General features: G+C 45.3%; 1 protein-coding gene and 1 pseudogene across 1 annotated transcript in view; one reads left to right on the forward strand and one right to left on the reverse strand.

The window, feature by feature from the left end:
* Positions 1–6671: 6671 nt before the first annotated feature.
* GNA12 (G protein subunit alpha 12) overlaps positions 6672–18077 on the forward strand; it is a 119643-nt gene continuing 108237 nt past the window's right edge. The window contains exon 1 of the mRNA XM_017533783.2: positions 6672–7180. Within this exon, the coding sequence (XP_017389272.1) occupies positions 6872–7180 (309 nt within the window). The 5' untranslated portion in view covers positions 6672–6871. The remainder of the gene's footprint in view (positions 7181–18077) is intronic.
* Positions 14440–15633, reverse strand: LOC108308111 (annotated as a pseudogene).

Here is an 18077-nt window from a genome sequence, read left to right on the forward strand (position 1 = left end):
TACAGGCACGCGCCACCATGCCCAGCTAATTTTTTGTATTTTTAGTAGAGACGGGGTTTCACCATGTTGACCAGGATGGTCTCAATCTCTTGACCTCGTGATCCACCTGCCTCGGCCTCCCAAAGTGCTGGGATTACAGGCTTGAGCCACCGCGCCTGGCCTCTGCTAGTCTTTCTTTCTCTTCTTTTTTTTAAGATGAGGTTTCACCATGATTGCCAGGCTGGTCTTGAACTCCAGACCTCAGGTGATCCACGCACCTCGGCCTCTCAAAGTGCGAGGATTACAGGCGTAAGCCACAGCGCCCGGCCTTTGCTAGACTTTCATATGACTATATTCAGCTAGCAGATTGAATGAAGTCTTGGCTCAGCTGGGACATTGGGATGGGTAGGACTCTCTCCTTCCCCAAGTACTCTCAGGCCCTTTACCTTTTCCCATGATCTCTCCAAAAGGGTAGCTGAACTTCCTGCATGGCTTACAGGGCTCCAGGAACACAAAAACGGAAGTTATCAGGCTTTCTTAAGACTTAGACTTGGAACTGGTAGAATATTACCTCTAACATATTCTATTTGTCAAAACAAATTCTAGCCCAATCCAGATTTAAGCGGATGGGCTACTCAAGGGAATGGAAACCAGGAGAAGTGGTTCATTTGGGGACTACTAATATAATAGACTGCTACAATTGTATTTTTCAACTGTTTGAACTATTAATTATTCGAAGAGGTATACTTAACCCACACTTACACCCCAGCAATGAGGATGAATTCCTCAGTTTCTCCTTGATGTTCTCTTATTTTTTGGCTTTAATTTTTCTTCTTTTTTTTTTTTTTTCTTCAGATAGGGTCTTTCTCTGTCTCCCAGACTGGAGTACAGTGACACAATCACAGCTCACTGCAGCCTCAACCTCCTCAGTTCAAGTGATCATCCCACCTCAGCCACCCAAGTAGCTGAGACACAGGCATGCACCACTATGCTTGACTAATTTTTTAAATTTTTGTAGAGACAGCATGTCACTATATTTCCTGGGCTGGTCTGAAACTCCTGAGCTCAAGCAATCTTCCTGCCTTGGCCTCCCAATGTGCTAGGATTATAGGCATAAGCTACTGCAGCCAGACCGGCCTTAAATATTTGAGGCTATATTATTAGGTACATACAAGTTTAGAATGGTTATACCTTGCTTATGAATTAAACCTTTTATTGTATATATGACCCTCTCTATCACTAGTAATTCTAATTATTTTAGACTTAAAATCTATTTTGCCTTCTATTAATATTGATATACCATACTTATTAAGGTTAATATTTGCATGGTAAATCTTTCTCCATTCTTTTACTTTGATCTTTTCTGGCTCCTTAAATGTGTCTCTTTTTTCCTTTTCTTTCTTTCTTTCTTTTTTTTTGAGACCAAGTCTTACTCTGTCACCAAGCTGAAATGCAGTGGCGTGATCTTGACTCACTGCAACCTCCAACTCCCTGTTTCAAGTGATTCTCCTGCCTCAGCCTCCTGAGTAGGTGGGATTACAGGCACCCACCACCATGCCCAGCCAATTTTTTTTTTTTTTTTTGGTATTTTTAGTTGAGATGGGGTTTCACCATGTTGGCCAGGATGGTCTTGATCTCCTGACCTTGTGATCTGCCCACCTTGGCTTCCTAAAGTGTGGTGTGTCCTTTATAAGCATGTAGCTGGACTTTATCGGGTTTTTGGTTTTTTTGGTTTTAATTTTTTGAGATGGAGTTTCTCTTTGTCACCTAGGCTGGAGTGAAGTGGTGCAATCTCGGCTCAGTGCAACGACCACCTCCCTGGTTCAAGAGATTCTCCTGCCTTAGACTCCCAAGTAGCTGGGATTACAGACGTGCGCCACCATGCCCAGCTAATTTTTGTATTTTTAGTAGAGACAGGGTTTCACCATTTTGGTCAGGCTGGTCTTGAACTCCTGACATCAGGTGATCTGCTCACCTCAGCCTCCCAAAGTGCTGGGATTACAGGTGTGAGCCACCATGCCTGGCCAGAAGGTCAGATTTACAAGAGTTCTGCAGATCCCCTCGAGGCAGCTAGAGGCCTCACAATGTGTCAGTTTAACTCTGAATCTCTGCTTTCACTTTGATTTTGGTCTTTGAGGCTTTCTTATTCAGCTCAGTAACACTTAAAAAAAACTTTTGAGTGGTTTGTACAGCATTTAAAATTGTTGCTGCAGAAGGGTTGATCTGACTGTTTTGCTCACTATACTGTCAGAAAAGGGAATCTATTATTTCTTTAAATATTTCCTCTTCTTGGCCAGCCGCAGTGGCTCACACCTGTAATCCCAGCGCTTTGGGAGGCCAAGGCAGGCGGATCACAAGGTCAAGAGATCCAGACCATCCTGGCCAACGTGGTGAAACCCCATCTCTAGTAAAAAATACAAAAATTGGCTGGGCGTGGTGGTGGTCGCCTGTAGTCCCAGCTACTAAGGTGGCTGAGGCAGGAGAATTGCTTGAACTCGGGAGGCGGAAGTTGCAGTGAGCTGAGATTACGTCACTGCACTCCAGCCTGGCGCTTGGCAACAGAGCAAGGCTCTGCCTAAAAAAAAAAAAAAAAAAAAAAAAATCCTCTTCTCCATCTCTTTCCCCTTCCTCTTTCTGGAACTCATAGTTCACACATTAGAACTCCAGGATCTCTCCTCTAACTGTCCTCTCCTTCCTCTTACAATTCTTATCTCTTTATACTTTTCCTCTGGGTTTTGAGATTTTTTTTTTTCATTTTATCTTCTAGGTCTCTCATTTTATTGCCAATGTTTACCATTCTCTCTTCTATTAATTTTTTAAAATTATGATTTGCTGTTGTTGTACAATGTCTTTTTTTTTTTTTTTTGGCTGATTCTTGCTCTGTCACCCAGGCTGGAGTGCAGTGGTACACCATGTTGGCCAGGGTGGTCTCAAACTGCTGGCCTCAAGTGATCCACCTATCCCAGCCTCCCAAAGTGCTAGGATTACAGGTGTGAGCTACCATGCCAGGCCTAGTATTTGGCACTTTTTTTTTTCTTGTTTTGAGACAGAGTTTCATTCTTGTCACCCAGCCTAGAGTGCAATGGCGTGATCTCAGCTCACTGCAACCTCCACTTCCCGGGTTCAAGCAGTTCTCCTGTCTCAGCTTCCCGAGTAGCTGGGATTACAGGCACCTGCCACCACGCCCGGCTAATTTTTGTATTTTTTAGTAGAGATGGGTTCTTACCATGTTGGACAGGCTAGTCCTGAACTCCTGACCTCAGGTAATCTGCCTGCCTCAGCCTCCCAAAGGGTTGGGATTACAGGCATGAGCCACCAAACCCAGCCATATTTGGCCTTCTATGAGGTCATTCCACAAACAAGCAAGACTTTCTAATCATTTTTCAAGGATTACAAAGTCTTGACTTATAAGTAATATAAATTCATGCCATGATTTGTAGTATTTGTAGCAAATGACAAGTGATACATATTATGTGCATTCAAGGTCCCCAGGAAGTTGGTTTTTGTTTTGTTTTTGAAACAGGGTCTTGCTCTGTTGCCTAGGCTGGAGTACCATGGCATGATCATACCTCACTGCAACTTTGACCTCCTGGGCTCAAGTGATCCTCAAACCTCAGCCTCCCAAAGTGCTGGGATTGTAGGTGTGAGCCACTGTGCCCAGCCTTCCAGGGAGTTTAGATATGTGACTCAGCAAAAAGAACAAATCTGGAGGTATCACATTATGTGACTTCAAACTATATTATAAGGCTCTAGTCACCCAAACAGCATGGTACTAGTATAAAAATAGGCACATAGACCAGTGGAACAGAATAGAGAACCCAGAAACAAAGCCAAATACAGCCAACTGATCTTCAACAAAGCACACTAAAACATAAAGTGGGGAAAGGACAGCCTATTCAACAAATAGTGCTGAGATAATTGGCAAGTCACATGTAGCAGAATTAAACTAGATCCTCATCTCTCACCTTATACAAAAATCAACTCAGCATAGATCAAAGACTTGAATCCACCACCTGAAACCATAAACATTCTGGAAGATAACATCGGAAAAACCCTTCTAGATATTGGCTTAGGCAAAAACTTCGTGATCAAGAACCCAAAAGCAAATGCAACAAAAACAAAGATAAATAGATGGGACTTAATTAAACTAAAAAGCTTTTGCACAGCAAAAGAAATAATCAGCAGAGTTAACAGACACCACACAGAGTGGGAGAAAAACCTTCACAGTCTGTACATCCGACAAAGGACTAGTATCCAGAATCTACAAAGAACTCAAATCAGCAAGAAAACAATCTCATCAAAAAGCAGGCTAAGGACATGAATATACAATTCTCAAAAGAAGATACACAAATGGCCAAAAAGCGTATGGAAAAAATGTTCAACATCACTAATTATCAGGGAAATGCAAATCAAAATCACAATACAATACCACTTCACTCCTGCAAGAATGGACATAATCCAAAAAATTTTTTAAAAAATAGATGTTGGTGTGGATATGGTGAAAAGGAACACTTTTTTTAAGTTTCGCTCTTGTTGCCCAGGTTGGAATGCAATGGCGTGATCTCAGCTCACTGTAACTTCCACCTCCCTCACCTACCTCAGCCTCCCAAAATGCTGGGATTACAGGCATGAGCCACCGCACCTGGCTGGGAAAACTTTTACGGTGTTGGTGAGAATGTAAACTAGTACAACCACTATGGAAAACAAAGTGGAGATTCCTTAAAGAACTAAAAGTAGATCTACCATTTGATCCAGCAATCCCACTACTAGATTTCTACCCAGAGGATAAGAAGTCGTTATATGAAAAAGATACTTGCACACACGTTTATAGCAGCACAGTTTGCAATTGCAAAAAGATGGAACCAGCCCAAATGCCCAACAATCAATGAGTGGAAAAAGAAAATTCTATTATAGAGAGACAGAGACCATAGAATACTATTCAGCCATAAAAAGGAATGAAATAATGGCATTCACAGCAACCTGGATGGAATTGGAGACCATTATTCTTAACGAAGTAACTCAGGAATGGAAAACCAAACATCCTGTGTTCTCACTCATAAGTGGGAGCTAAGCTATGAGAACACAAAGACATAAGAATGATACATTGGACTTAGAGGACTCCAGAAAAGGTCAGGGGTGGCGACAGAGAAAAGACTACATATTGGTTTCAATGTACACTGCTCGGGTGATGGGTGCACCTAAGTCGCAGAAATCACCACTAAAGATCTTTTTCATGTAACCAAACACCATCTGTTCCCCAAAAACCTACTGAAATAAACAAATAAAAATAAATAAATCCTTGAATACCCTGGTTCTATGGCAGAAAGCAAGTGTTTAGTAAGAAGTATTCCATCTCCACTTTGCCCAGTGATTTGAGCAGTCTGGCCCCCTAATGGGTAAGTTTCTTGATGCAAAGTTTGCAGCTTTTCCATCTTCAGATTCCTCTCCAGAAATCCCCCGTGACTGGCGTTTTAATGATTACGCAAAAATGACGTATATAATTGAATGGAATCACATTCACTAATCACTTTTTCTATTGAGTGTAGCCCTTGCTAGTTAGGAGGATATAGTAAAAGAGCAGAATTCTGGTTGGCCCTTGGGTGATGTTGTTTTTCTGCTAGTCTTCATTGTATCCACCTGTAGATGGTGGCAAGGGAACTTGGGGCAGGATAATCCTTAAAACCATGATTCTTCAATCTGGCCAATCAGTTGGAGCTCATAAGGGATACCTGAGCTCCTTCTAGGAGGTTCTGATTCAGTAGATATGGGACAGGCACGAATGTGTAATCAGGTGATCTTTATCAAGAGCTGATTTTGGGCTGGCTCACATGCTGTTTTGCAAGTTCATGTTTTCAATTTATATCTTCATGACGATTTGAGCAATGCCAAGCCTGACCAATGTCGTTATTAACACCCCTGTTTTACAGGTGAGGAAATTGAAGCTAGGAACATCAAAAAGATGGGGAGAGCTGCTAAAAAAGTTATGCAACTAGTACAACTAGTAACTGGTCAACTGGAGATTCCAATTCAGGCCCAGCAACTCCAGACCCCACTACCTCAATCACTGGGCGGCATAAGACTTTTGGAGCAGCTTCTGGTGATTTCGGTGATTAGTCAAGTTAGCTTTTGGGAAAGCCTCCTAGAGGCCCATGCAACTATCAAAGGGTGCATGTGATTGAAATCTGTGGCCCATCCCCCTCCAGTGTTTATGGAAGACCATCGGAGAGAACCCGACGAGCAGCTGAACCTCTTATCAGTATTTCCCAGCCTTCGGGGACTCCGCAAGGTCCTGGTCTCACAGGCGGACCCAATCTGGGAACCAAGCGAGACTCTTTCTGTACACCTGGCACTTCTGGTCACGCCCCGTTCCTCAAACACCCAATCCCACCCCAGTTGGCCATGATTGACGTCCATTCAGAGCAATTATAATCGACCATGGCGGACGGCCGCTCAGCCTCCCAGGCGACCCCGCCTCCCTTTCATTCTGCAAGAGAGAACCTCGGCCTGGGCGTCCAATGAGAAGCGCCTTCACCTCAAAGATCCCGCCTCTTTCGGCGTCGACCCCGCCCCGAGGCCGGAAAGGCCGCCCGCCTCCCTTGGCAGGATGAGCCAATCGGAGGGCTCTCATGGCCGGATGGACGGCAGCCAGCCCAATCCGCCGGGCTTCATGCGGCGCCGCCCCGCCCCTCCGCCGGGCCCGAGTGGCGGCCGGGCGACGAGTGCGGGCCTCAGAGCTACTGCAACGGCGGCTGCGGCTGTGGCGGCGGCGGCGGACGCGGCCTGAGGCGAGCGGCGGGGCGTGGGGCGGTGCCTCGGCCCGGGCTCGCCCTCGCCGGCGGGAGCGTCCATGGCCCCCGGGCGCCGGCGGGGTGCGGCCGCGGCCTGAGGGGCCATGTCCGGGGTGGTGCGGACCCTCAGCCGCTGCCTGCTGCCGGCCGAGGCCGGCGGGGCCCGCGAGCGCAGGGCGGGCGGCGGCGCGCGCGACGCGGAGCGAGAGGCCCGGAGGCGCAGCCGCGACATCGACGCGCTGCTGGCTCGCGAGCGGCGCGCGGTGCGGCGCCTGGTGAAAATCCTGCTGCTGGGCGCTGGCGAGAGCGGCAAGTCCACTTTCCTCAAGCAGATGCGCATCATCCACGGCCGCGAGTTCGATCAGAAGGCGCTGCTGGAGTTCCGCGACACCATCTTTGACAACATTCTCAAGGTGACGCGTGCCCCCCCACCTCCCAGCACCTGCACCCAGGTGTGCCGGCGCGCTAACCCCCGCCCGGGCCCCTCCGTGGTCCGGGCCGCCGGGGCGGGGACCCCCGGGGCGAGGATGCTGGATCCAGCCCCGCCTGCACCCACTCCCCCACCCATTCCCCGGAGCCTGCTAGCGTCGCCTCTGCCCCACCCCACCCCCAGCCTTTTTTGAGATGGGGGTCTCTCCCTGTGTTGCCTAGGATGGAGTGCAGTGGCGCGAGCACAGCTCTTTGCAGCTTCGACCTCCTGGGCCCAAGCCCTCCTCAGCCTCCCATAGTAATGGGATTACAGGCATGCACCAGCAGCCCAGCTAATTTTTAAGGTGTTTTTTTTTGTAGAAATGGGGTCTTGCTGTGTTGCCCAGGTTGGTGTGGGTCTCCTGGCCTCAAGTGATCCTCCTGCCTTGGCCTCCCCCAAGTGCTGAGATTACAGGCATGAGTCACGGCACGCGGCCTATCTCTGCCCTCTCTAGGGTGCCTGTGCACTGTGGGAGTGGGAACTCAGGCCAGCTTCTGGGATTGGGGCGTGGGGGCTTGGCACTTAGCCCCCTCCTGGATGTGCCCTAGCAGAATGGCATCTTCCCGTTTCCCACTGGAAGCTTTCTGGGGTAGGAGTGCAGCTTGCCCTGCCCTCCAGCTGAGCTTCAAATAAGAGCAGTGGAGACTGGACGGGGAACCAGTTACTTTTTGTTTGTTTTTAAGAAAGGCTCTCACTGTTGCCCAGGCGAGTCTCAAGCTCATGGGCTCAAGCGATTCTCCCGCCTCAGCCTCCCAAAGTGCTGAGATAACAGGTGTGAGCCACAGTTTCTAGTAGGAAAACTTAAAACATTTGCAAAAGTAGAGAAAATAGAATGACTATGAAGTACCCACCCCCCCAACTAAAGCAGCTATCAATTCTGTGCCAATCCTATTCACCTGTGCCCTCCCCCGTGGTCTCCAAGCAAATCCAACTTTGTGTAATTGCATCAGGAAACTGCAGTACCATTAGCAAATCAAATTAGCAATAGCTCAATATCGCCGGATATCCAGTGTTCAGAATTCCTCCATTGTGGAATAATTGTTTTGTTTGAATTGATACAGATTGTAATCTCCAGATTCTCCTCCTATCTCTTGCTTCCTTTTTTCTCTTTGCCATATTTGTGAAAGAAACTGTAGAAGTCAGCCAGGTGTCATAGCTCATGCCTATAATCCCTGCACTTTGGGAAGCTGAGGCAGGAGGATCACTTGAGGCCAGAAGTATGAGACCAGCCTGGGCAACATAGTAAGACCCCAGTGCCACAAAAATGAACACATTAATTGGGCATGCTGGAGTGCACCTGTAGTCCCAGCTACTTGAGAGCTGAGGTAGGAGAATCCTTTGAGCCTGGGAGGTCAAGGCTACAGTGAGCCATGTTTGGGCCACTGCACTCCAGCCTGAGTGACAGTGAAGAAATAAAGAACTATAGCGTTGATAAAGTCAGCGTTCTAGTCTCTGAGTACTGTCAGCCTGTGTTAAAGGGCCCCAGAGAAGGAAATCTGGAGAAAACAGGTGATGAGGGAATAGTGGAACCTTGCTTACACCTAAATAGCATCTTTTCTTCTCCTTCCCTCCCTTTTTCCTTCCTCCCTCCCTTTCTTTTCTTCCTTTCTTCCTTCCTTTTCTTCCTTCCTTCTTCCTTTCCTTCTTTCCTTTTCTTCCTTCCCTTTTTCCCCTTTCCTTCCCCCCCCTTTCTTCCTCCCTTCCTTTTCTTCCTTCCCTTTCCCTCCCTCGCTTCCTTTTTTCCTTCCTATTCTTCCTTTTTTCCTTCCTGTTCTTCCTTTTTTCCTTCCTGTTCTTCCTTTTTTCCTTCCTGTTCTTCCTTTTTTCCTTCCTTTTCTTCCTTTTTTCCTTCCTTTTCTTCCTTCCCTTTCTTCTTTCCCTTTCTTTCTTCCCTTCTTTTCTTCCTTCCCTTCTTTTCTTCCTTCCCTTTCTTCCTTTTTTTTTCTTTCTCACCTCCCTCTCTACCCTTTCCTTATCCCCTCACCGCTTTTTTCCCAACCCCAAGTTAGAGGCAAAGAAAATTATCTCAAAGCAGAGGTGGAGAGAAGTTTGCCATGTCAGAAAAGTTACCTGGAGACTAGGTTTTCTGGTGCCTGGGAGATTTTAAATTTAGCAAAGCCCTGTGGAAACCTATTCTGTACATTTCTCTCACTTCACCCATAAGGACCCCTGCCTCAGCCGTAGAGATGAAGTGACTCCTTACTGGGTCTCTATGCTGGAGTCCAGACTTCCAGGCCAGTATTCCCACTTGACGGATTCTCATGGAAATATTTCATTTTAATAGAAATAGCTCCTTTAGGATTGTGAAGGGAAGAAAATAATTTGATAAAACCCCCTTTTTCATATTACCTCTTTGCAAAGCCTTGGTGAGTCAGAGCTCTGGTCGGATACTTCCTGAACTTGAAAGACTAGGTGCCCAGCATAGCTCACTGGGATCGATTGTTTAAGAATTCCCCACAGCGTCTGTGACACAGTGCATTTGGTTGTCTCAGGTCCTGCCCTTTAACTTCTCTCGTAAAGATCCTGATTTTATTTTTTCTGATTGTCCAGACCTCAAAACCAGGCAAGCATAAAAGTATAGCAGTTTGGCTATTTCTAGTTTCTTTTAACTCAGGAGGTGGAGAAAGTATTTAGAATCTTCAGTCTAAATCAGTGTATGAAGTGCATTTTAGAAAACTCAACCTGGTCGGGTGCGGTAGCTCACGCCTGTAATCCCAGCCTTGGTCAGGAGTTCAAGACCAGCCTGGCCAACATGATGAAACCCGTCTCTACTAAAAATGCGAAAAATTAGCTGGGCGTGGTGGCGGGCACCTGTAATCCCAGCTACTTGGGAGGCTGAGGCTGGAGAATCGCTTGAACCTGGGAGGTGGATGTTCTAGTGAGCCGAGATCACACCACTGCACTCCAGTCGGGGTGACAGTGGGAGACTGCATAAAAAAAAAAAAAAAAAAGAAAATTCAACCTTAACCTTCTCCTGATGCATAGAAAGATTAACTTTCACTGACTTTCTTACAACAAAATGTGTTAACTAGTATCCTATATTCCTTTCCAACTTCGTTTTTTTACTGATTATAGTTCCATATTAAACTCACTTTATCTGTTGTGACCATTTCAAAAACAAGTTAGAAATTCATCTTTCAAAAATCCCCTTTCCTCCTTTTCACCCCCCACCCACGCATTTTTATTTGAACAGATCACTTTGGAAAGAGACTATTTTATTTTTTAATTTTTATTTTTTGAGACAGGGTTTCATTCTGTCACCCAGGCTGGAGTGCAGTGGCACTATCATGGCTCACTGTAGTCTTGCCTCGTGGACTCGAGCAATCTTCCCACCTCAGCCTTCTGAGTAGCTGGGACTGCAGGTGTGCACCACCATACCCAGCTAATTTTTGTAGAGATGGGGGTCTCACTAGGTTGCCCAGGCAGGTCTTAAGCTCTTGGACTCGAGCGATCCACCTGCCTCAGCCTACCAAAGTGCTGGGATTACAGGTGTGAATCCCTACACCCGGCCAGGGAAGAGACTTTAAATAGAGTGCTCTGCAGTGGTTTTAGTACTGGAGATTTGAATGATGCTGTTTAATATTTGTGTCTATGTAGAGGTTTAGTGTTGACAGGCCCGTTTTAAAACACCGACTGTGTGTTATGCACATTGTGCCTGACCCTTTCAGATATGGTGTTTAATTTTCATAATGCTTCAGATAGTATTACCTCATTTAGTGAATGAGGAAATTGAGGATAGAGAGTTTAAAATCTCTTCAAGTTCAGCTACCTAGTTAGAAGATGGCAGAGCTAGGAACTAAACATACTTTTTTTAAAAAAAAATTAACTTTTGGATTTTGTGATAATTATAGGGTCCTATGCAGTTCCAAGAAATACTAGAGATCCCACGCATCCTCTGCCAGCTTTCTCTCAATGGTAATGTCCTGCGAAACTATAGCACAATCTTACAACCAGGATATTGACGTCAGTGCAGTCAAGATACACAGCATTTCCATCAGAAGTTTCCCTCAAGCTGCTCTTTTGTAGCCACTCTCTCCCCTCCTGTCCCAGACCCTGGCAATGAATATTCTTTAATTCTATAATTTTGTCATTTTAAGAATGTCATATGGCCCAACACAATGGCTCATACCTGTAATCCCAGCACTTTGGGAGGCCAAGGCAGCAGATTGCTTGAGCCCAAGAGTTCAAGACCAACCTGGGCAACATGGTGAAACCCCGTCTCTACAAAAAATACAAAAATTGGCCACATGTGGTGGCAGGTGCCTATAATCCCAGCAACTCAGGAGGCTGAGGCAAGAGAATCACTTGAACCTAGGAGGCTGAGACTGCAGTGAGCAGAGATTGTGCCACTGCAGTCCAGCCTGGGCGACAGAGTAAGACTCCATTTCACAAACAAAAAATTAGCCAGGTGTGGTGGTGCACACTTGAACCTAGGAGGCAGAGGTTGCAGTGAGCCAACATTGTGCCACTGCACTTCAGCCTGGGTGGCAGAGACCCCTCCTCAAAAAGAAAAAGAAAAGATTTTCCTCTTATCTTTCTTTTATTGATTTCTGGTTTGACTCCACTATGGACAGAGATATACTGTGTATGATTTCACTTCTTTTAAATTTGTTGGTTTGTTTTGTGGCCTAGGATGTAGTCTTTTTGGCAGATGTTCTGTGGTCTTCTGTTAATGAATGTTGCACAAGTACGTGAAAAACGCATTATTCTCTTATTTGGTGGAATGTTCCACATATGTTGGATCTTGTTGATTGATAGTGGTGTTGAGTTCTGTATCTTTGCTGATTGTTCAGTAGTTATGTCAGTTAAGAGTCCTCAACTGTAATTGTGGATTTGTCTATTTCTCCTTGAGCTCTATCAGTTTTTGCTTCATATATTTTGAGGGTCTGTTGTGTGGTGCATAAATGTTTAGGATTATTATATCATCTTGATAGATTAACCTTTTTTTTTATTATGTAATGTCCTTTTTTTCCTAGCAATTTTCTTTGCTCTGAAGTCTCCTTTATCAGATGTTTTAATACAGCCACTTCTGTTTTTATTAATGCTTTCATAGTATATATTTTTCCATTCTTTTAATATCCTTGTTTTGAAGTGAGTTTCATGTAGACAGCATATTGTTGCATCATATTTGTTAATCCACTCTACATTTAAGGTAAAGTCATTATTATCGTTGTTAACTGTTATTATTTTCAAGACAGGGTCTTACACTATTGCCTAGACTGAAGTGCAGTGGCATGATCATGGCTCACTGTAGCCTTGACCTCCTGGACTCAAGCCATCCTCCCACCTCAGCCTCCCTAGTAGCTGGGACTAAAGATGTGCACCACCACACCCAGCTAATTTTTAATCTATTTTTATTTTCTGTAGAGACAGGGTCCCACTATGTTGCTCAGGCTGCTCTTGAACTACCGGCCTTGGCAATCCTCCTGCCTCAGCCTCTCAAAGTGCCAAGATTACAGACACGAGCAGTCCTCCCTGGCTGATTGATTTGTTTTGTTTTTTTAGTATAATGCTTTGTATTATTTTCTTGGTAGTTGCCTTAGGTTTACAGTGTACATATGTAACTTATCCCAGTCTACTGGCCCTGGTGTTTTACAACTTTAAGTTAATTGTAGAAACTTGACTTCCACTTAGGTCCATTTACCCTCCCCACTTAACTATAAATGTCTTAGCATTTCTAACAGACTTTGATTGCCACATCAGGTGCCTTACTTCAGTCATCAACTGTGATTTTAAAAACTCGTTGGAAGTAGGATATTATATCATCTTTTCCTCTTTTTACCGAATAAAATTGTCCCTCTTTGTACCTATTCTGATGGTCTTGTTTTCTTTCTGAAGTTCTAAGCCTTCTCCTGTTATCGTTTCCTTTCTGTTGAGAGACCTTTCTTTAGCCATTCTTTAAGGATCAGTTTGCTTGCTCAGATTCTCTTTGCTTTCTTTTGTCTGAGAACATCTATTTCCTCTTCTTGAAGGACATCTTCACGTTGTTTCAGAAGAGAAATCTGTCATTTGAATTGGTCTTCCTCTCCAAGTGAATGCATTGCTCCTCTCTGGCTGCTTTGAAGGTTCTTTGTTCTTAGTTTTCAGAAGTTGAATTATGATTTGTCTTGGCATAGGCTTCATTCAGTTTATTATATTTGGGGTTTGCTTAGCTTCCTGAATCTGTACATTTATGTCTCTTACCAAATTTGGGAAGTTTTCAGCCATTACTTCTTAAATGACTGTTTCAGTCCCTCTCCTCTCTTCTCCTTCTGGGACTCTGATCACTTGTTAATGACCTCTGGGTCCCTGATACCCTGTTGCCTTGTTGCGTGGGGTTGTAACATCAACCCCTCTGGGCCTTGCTGATTCTAGGGAATGGGAGGGGGTAGCAAAGCGACAATTAGTCTAGCCTCCCATCCTCCCATCTCCTCTTTCTGCCTCGTGGTGGGAGCGCACTTCCCTGCTGGTCCCTACCGAGCACCCCCTGGTGCTTCCAGGCAGAACATGGAAGGCGAGGTCCTGCTTCTTCCAGGCAGAGAATGGGAGATGAGATTCCTGTTTCTTCCAGGCAGAGAATGGGAGATGAGATTCCTGTTTCTTCCAGGCAGAGAATGGGATGTGAGGTCCCTGCTTGGCCCGGCCAGCACTGCTAGAGGCGCCACTTGGAGCATGTCACCTGGTTCCTTGAGGGCAGGAAGGGGGTGGAAGAACAATTTCCCCTTCAACCCCACTGAAACCTCAGTGGGTGGTATATGCAGTTTCTCTGCTGATATTTTCCCTTGTGTTTGTTTGAGATGGAGTTTTGCTTTTGTTGCCCAGGCTGGAATGCTATGGTGCAATCACAGCTCACTGCAACCTCCGCTACCCGGGTTCAAGCAATTCTCCTGCCCCAGCCTGCTGAGTAGCTGGGATTACAGGCGTGTGCCACCACTCCCAGCTAATATTTGTATTTTTGGTAGAGACAGGGTCTCACCGTGTTGTCCAGGCTGGTCTTGAACTCCTGACCTCAGGCAATCCACCCACCTTGGCCTCCCAGAGTGCTGGGATTGCAGGTGTGAGCCACCGCACCTGGCCTTCTCTTGTTATTTGGAATAGGGTGGGCATTGCCAAAAAGGTCTGTTGTTGTAAGATCATCTTCTTCCGGGTCCTTTGGCCAAGAACAGCCTCTTCTTGGAGCTGTTTTTCTTTGTAGCTTGTGGCCATTCCAGCTTGGAGGCTTCTGCAGCACCCGGCCTAGATAGGTAGGAGGCAATAAAGACACCCAGGGAACTCACTGCCTTGTCATTTGTCAAGTCCTGAGAGTGCTAGGTAGCCTGCCTTCTTTCCACCTTCTTTCTACCCTTGATCGTTGTGTTACATTCAGAGCTTTTTTTTCAGCTGTGAGGGGCTGACCTGGGAGGGGTGGAGCTGTTACCTCATGGAAGTCTCCATCATCCTGGTCTTTTTCCTCAGTGTCTGGCGCTTTTCCCTCTTGATCACTGTTGTGGCTGAATTTGAACATAAGATTTCTGTGACTTCGTTGCCTCACATTATCCTCTGTAGTTTATGATTTGAATCTACTAGTTGCTTTGATTCCCAGTAAAGCCAGCAAGACTTTCTAGTTTATTCTTTTTTCTTAAACAATATTCAAGTCTGTTAAACAAATTTCTTAAAGTATTATAAAATGTTTAACTTTCATCAACCTCAAGGTTTATGTTGCTCCCAAATTTTGATCCAACTGAACTTTCAAATCTGGTAACACCCGCTGAATTGCATCCACTTTGCATTCTAAGGTGTCAGTTTCTTCTTGAAAATTTTTATTTGCTGCTTCTAACATTTCCTGTGTTTATTCTTGAGAATGGCTAATGGAGACATCACCAATTTGATAAGGCATCTTTAAGTAGTCATCATCTGCAAACATGCTATCATCATAAGCATCTTCTAAGTTTTGGAGTTGTTTCTTTTTTACCCCTATTTCTTCCTTCAGCTCTGTGATTCTGCTTGTGTTCTGTGCAAACTTATTTTCTTTTGTTGATCTTCAAAAGTAACATTGACATCTTCTGCAGCCGCCATCTTCATGGTGACTGCCATCTTGGGACTGGAGTACAGCATGAAGGAATGGTGCACTTTTCCCCTGAGCGTGCTCTTGCTCCCTGTCGGCCCAGAATTCCCCGGCTAATATAACCCTGTCTCTGCATTCCCTCCCCTTGGACCTATGTCCAGTGATCCCTAAAAGCTGGGACACAGGGAGGAAATGTCGCCTGGAAGGACTTGGTACATGCCAATTAAAGGGACAGGCAACCACCTTGGGCTGACACAAATGAGGCTGTGGTGAACAGCCTAGTTTATTCTTTTTATTTTTCTAATTCTACAAATGATGTCCCCTCACTTCCTGACTGGGCTGTCCTTAAAGTTTATGTACTTGGTGTTTCTGAAGCTGTGTAATAATGCCTCTGGTGGTGGTGTGTGCCTCAGCTGATGGAAGGCATCAAGCCAGCTTACATTTATCTCACAGTGGTTCCATTCCCTGATGCATGTATGATGCATCAGGGAATGGAACCACTAATGCATCAATCCAAGAACATTTTAATTACTAAATTTCACATCCAGTTAGGAGTGAATAAACTATTAGCTGTCTGAAGGTTCCTCGTTTTATGGACCAGAAGTCCTAACCATCCACGTAATAGCATTGGTGTAGCCTTAAGCAGCCCCATGGTAGACTTGCCTTATATGTAAATGCATAGTCAGGCATTGACTGGGTTACGTTGGAGAATCCTGTCATTAGGTGAGATCCTTATGCAAACATCCTAGAGTGGACCTACACAAACCTAGATAATACAGCTGACTGTACACCTAAGCCTATTGCTCCCAGACTGCAAACCTGTACAGCATGTTACTGTACCGAATACCATGGACCTGTGCGACCCTGGCTGTGGGACCCCGACCCACGGAGGCAGGCACTCAATAGACTCGAGGCAGGACGCATGGTGACCGGTACCGACTTTATTGGGATCTCCGGGCGACTCAAGCGGGAAGGGAAGAATCGCGCGCGCTTTCTTTGTTCGGTTGACTTTATAGGGACAGAGGGCCTGGGGCGGTAGGAGAGCTGACCTGGCAGGTAGTAATTGGCTAGGTTGATTGCTGGGCAGGAAGCCTGCCGGGCGGGAGCTTGTGGGACGGGAGGTTATGGGAGAGCTGGTGGGGCGGATGGTGATTGGTTCAGTGGGCCGCTGGGGGGGAAGGTTGCTGGTCTTGGGTCCGGCCAGGATAGAGTGAGATAAGGGACCCTCCCTGTGGGGGAGGAAGGGCCTTCCTTTTCGGGAATTAGGCCCTTTCCACATGGCTGGGGAACGAGGCCAAAAGTCCTCTACCAGACAGGACCATTGTAGCACATGGCCCATAAAACATATAAAATGTGCAGTAAAAACCAGGCGTTACAATCTTATGAGACCACCATCGTATATGCGGTTCCTATTTTACCAAAACATTACGTGGTGCGGGACTATTTTGCTGAGTTTAGAAACTTTTCAAAGAATTAGATGATTAGAATGGGTAGTCTCATTGCCACTGAAACAAAAAGATCAAGTTCAACAAAATATCCAAGGCATTGTTCTAGACGCTGGTGCAGAAGGGATATTCAGTGAGTACTGCATAGTCCCTATTCTCCACTCACACTCTCAAGCTGGGGAGACAGTGGCACAAGTGACTTTAACATACCACGTGAATGGATACCGTGTTAAATGCCACTGTGGAGGTAGAGAGGTGATGCAGTAGGGCAGTAGGGAAGATGAGTTCTGGCTGAGGTATCTGAAAAATCCTTGTCGAATTGTGATTAGAGCTGGCTTTTGAAGGCTCAGTAGGATTTCAGCAAGTGGAGAAGAATACACAAATGAGAACCATCTTAATGCCTCCGCGTTTATCAGCTAAGACAGAACATTCTATTGGTAGAGATATTAAAAAAATCAGGAGCTAGCTGGAACTCTAGTCCACAGGAGTGGTTATAATGTGGTGGCTTGCTTTGGACTGCAGTCATAGCACGCTAGCTGAAGGCTGTGGGCCTTCTCCCCACAAAATTCATATATCTGCATATAGTTTCAGGGAGGTTTTTTGGATATCCTAAATCCCAAGAGTGGGCCTACTAGTGGCCCGTGGACTGCAGATTAACAACTGTTATTGTAGAATATCTAAGATTATGTAAAAATTTTGGAAATTAAATTTTTTTTTGAAAGAATTGTTTGCTGTATCACATGTACTTTTTGCCAAGGTATATGCAACTTTGAAGAAGCTTCCACTGCTGTTCTGGCCTTTGAATCTCTGTTTCAGGGGTTCAGAAGCACCTCTTTGGGCTTGATGCCATAGTGGGTTTGCGTGATGCTGGAAGCATATGTTTGCTTTTTGGATCTGGAAGCACAGTTGGATTTTTATTTAAATTACATTTAACAAGTTTACCTTACAGTTGAACATACGGGGTTGGTCCTTTTGTAATACCAAAAAACAAATGCAAAAACATATTTTTTCATCAGCTAAATAAATCCAGAGAGACCCCTCTGACCATTTTAGGGGATTCAGAGCACATGAATGATTGGTCTTGTCCCCCGGCTTTCAAGTTTACTTGTTGATCATTTTAACCAAAGCAATTGGGGGAGCAGGGTTTGACCTTCAGTCATCTGTCATGAGAGATTTGGAGTCTAGCTGTGCTTGATGCGAGATAGTGTTCTGTTGACAGCTCATAATTATTTTCTGTTCTTACTCAGTTGAGAGTGGGTTCATGGATTGTATTGGTTTTAAATGGAACTGAAGATTTAAACTTCGGGCTTATCTAGAGATGTAATTATAGGGTGAGGTTCAAACCAAAGACGCTGATGTTGTGTAATGGACCT

This window comes from Cebus imitator, unplaced genomic scaffold, assembly GCF_001604975.1.
Source record: "Cebus imitator isolate Cc_AM_T3 unplaced genomic scaffold, Cebus_imitator-1.0 Scaffold82, whole genome shotgun sequence".
NCBI lineage: Eukaryota > Metazoa > Chordata > Mammalia > Primates > Cebidae > Cebus > Cebus imitator.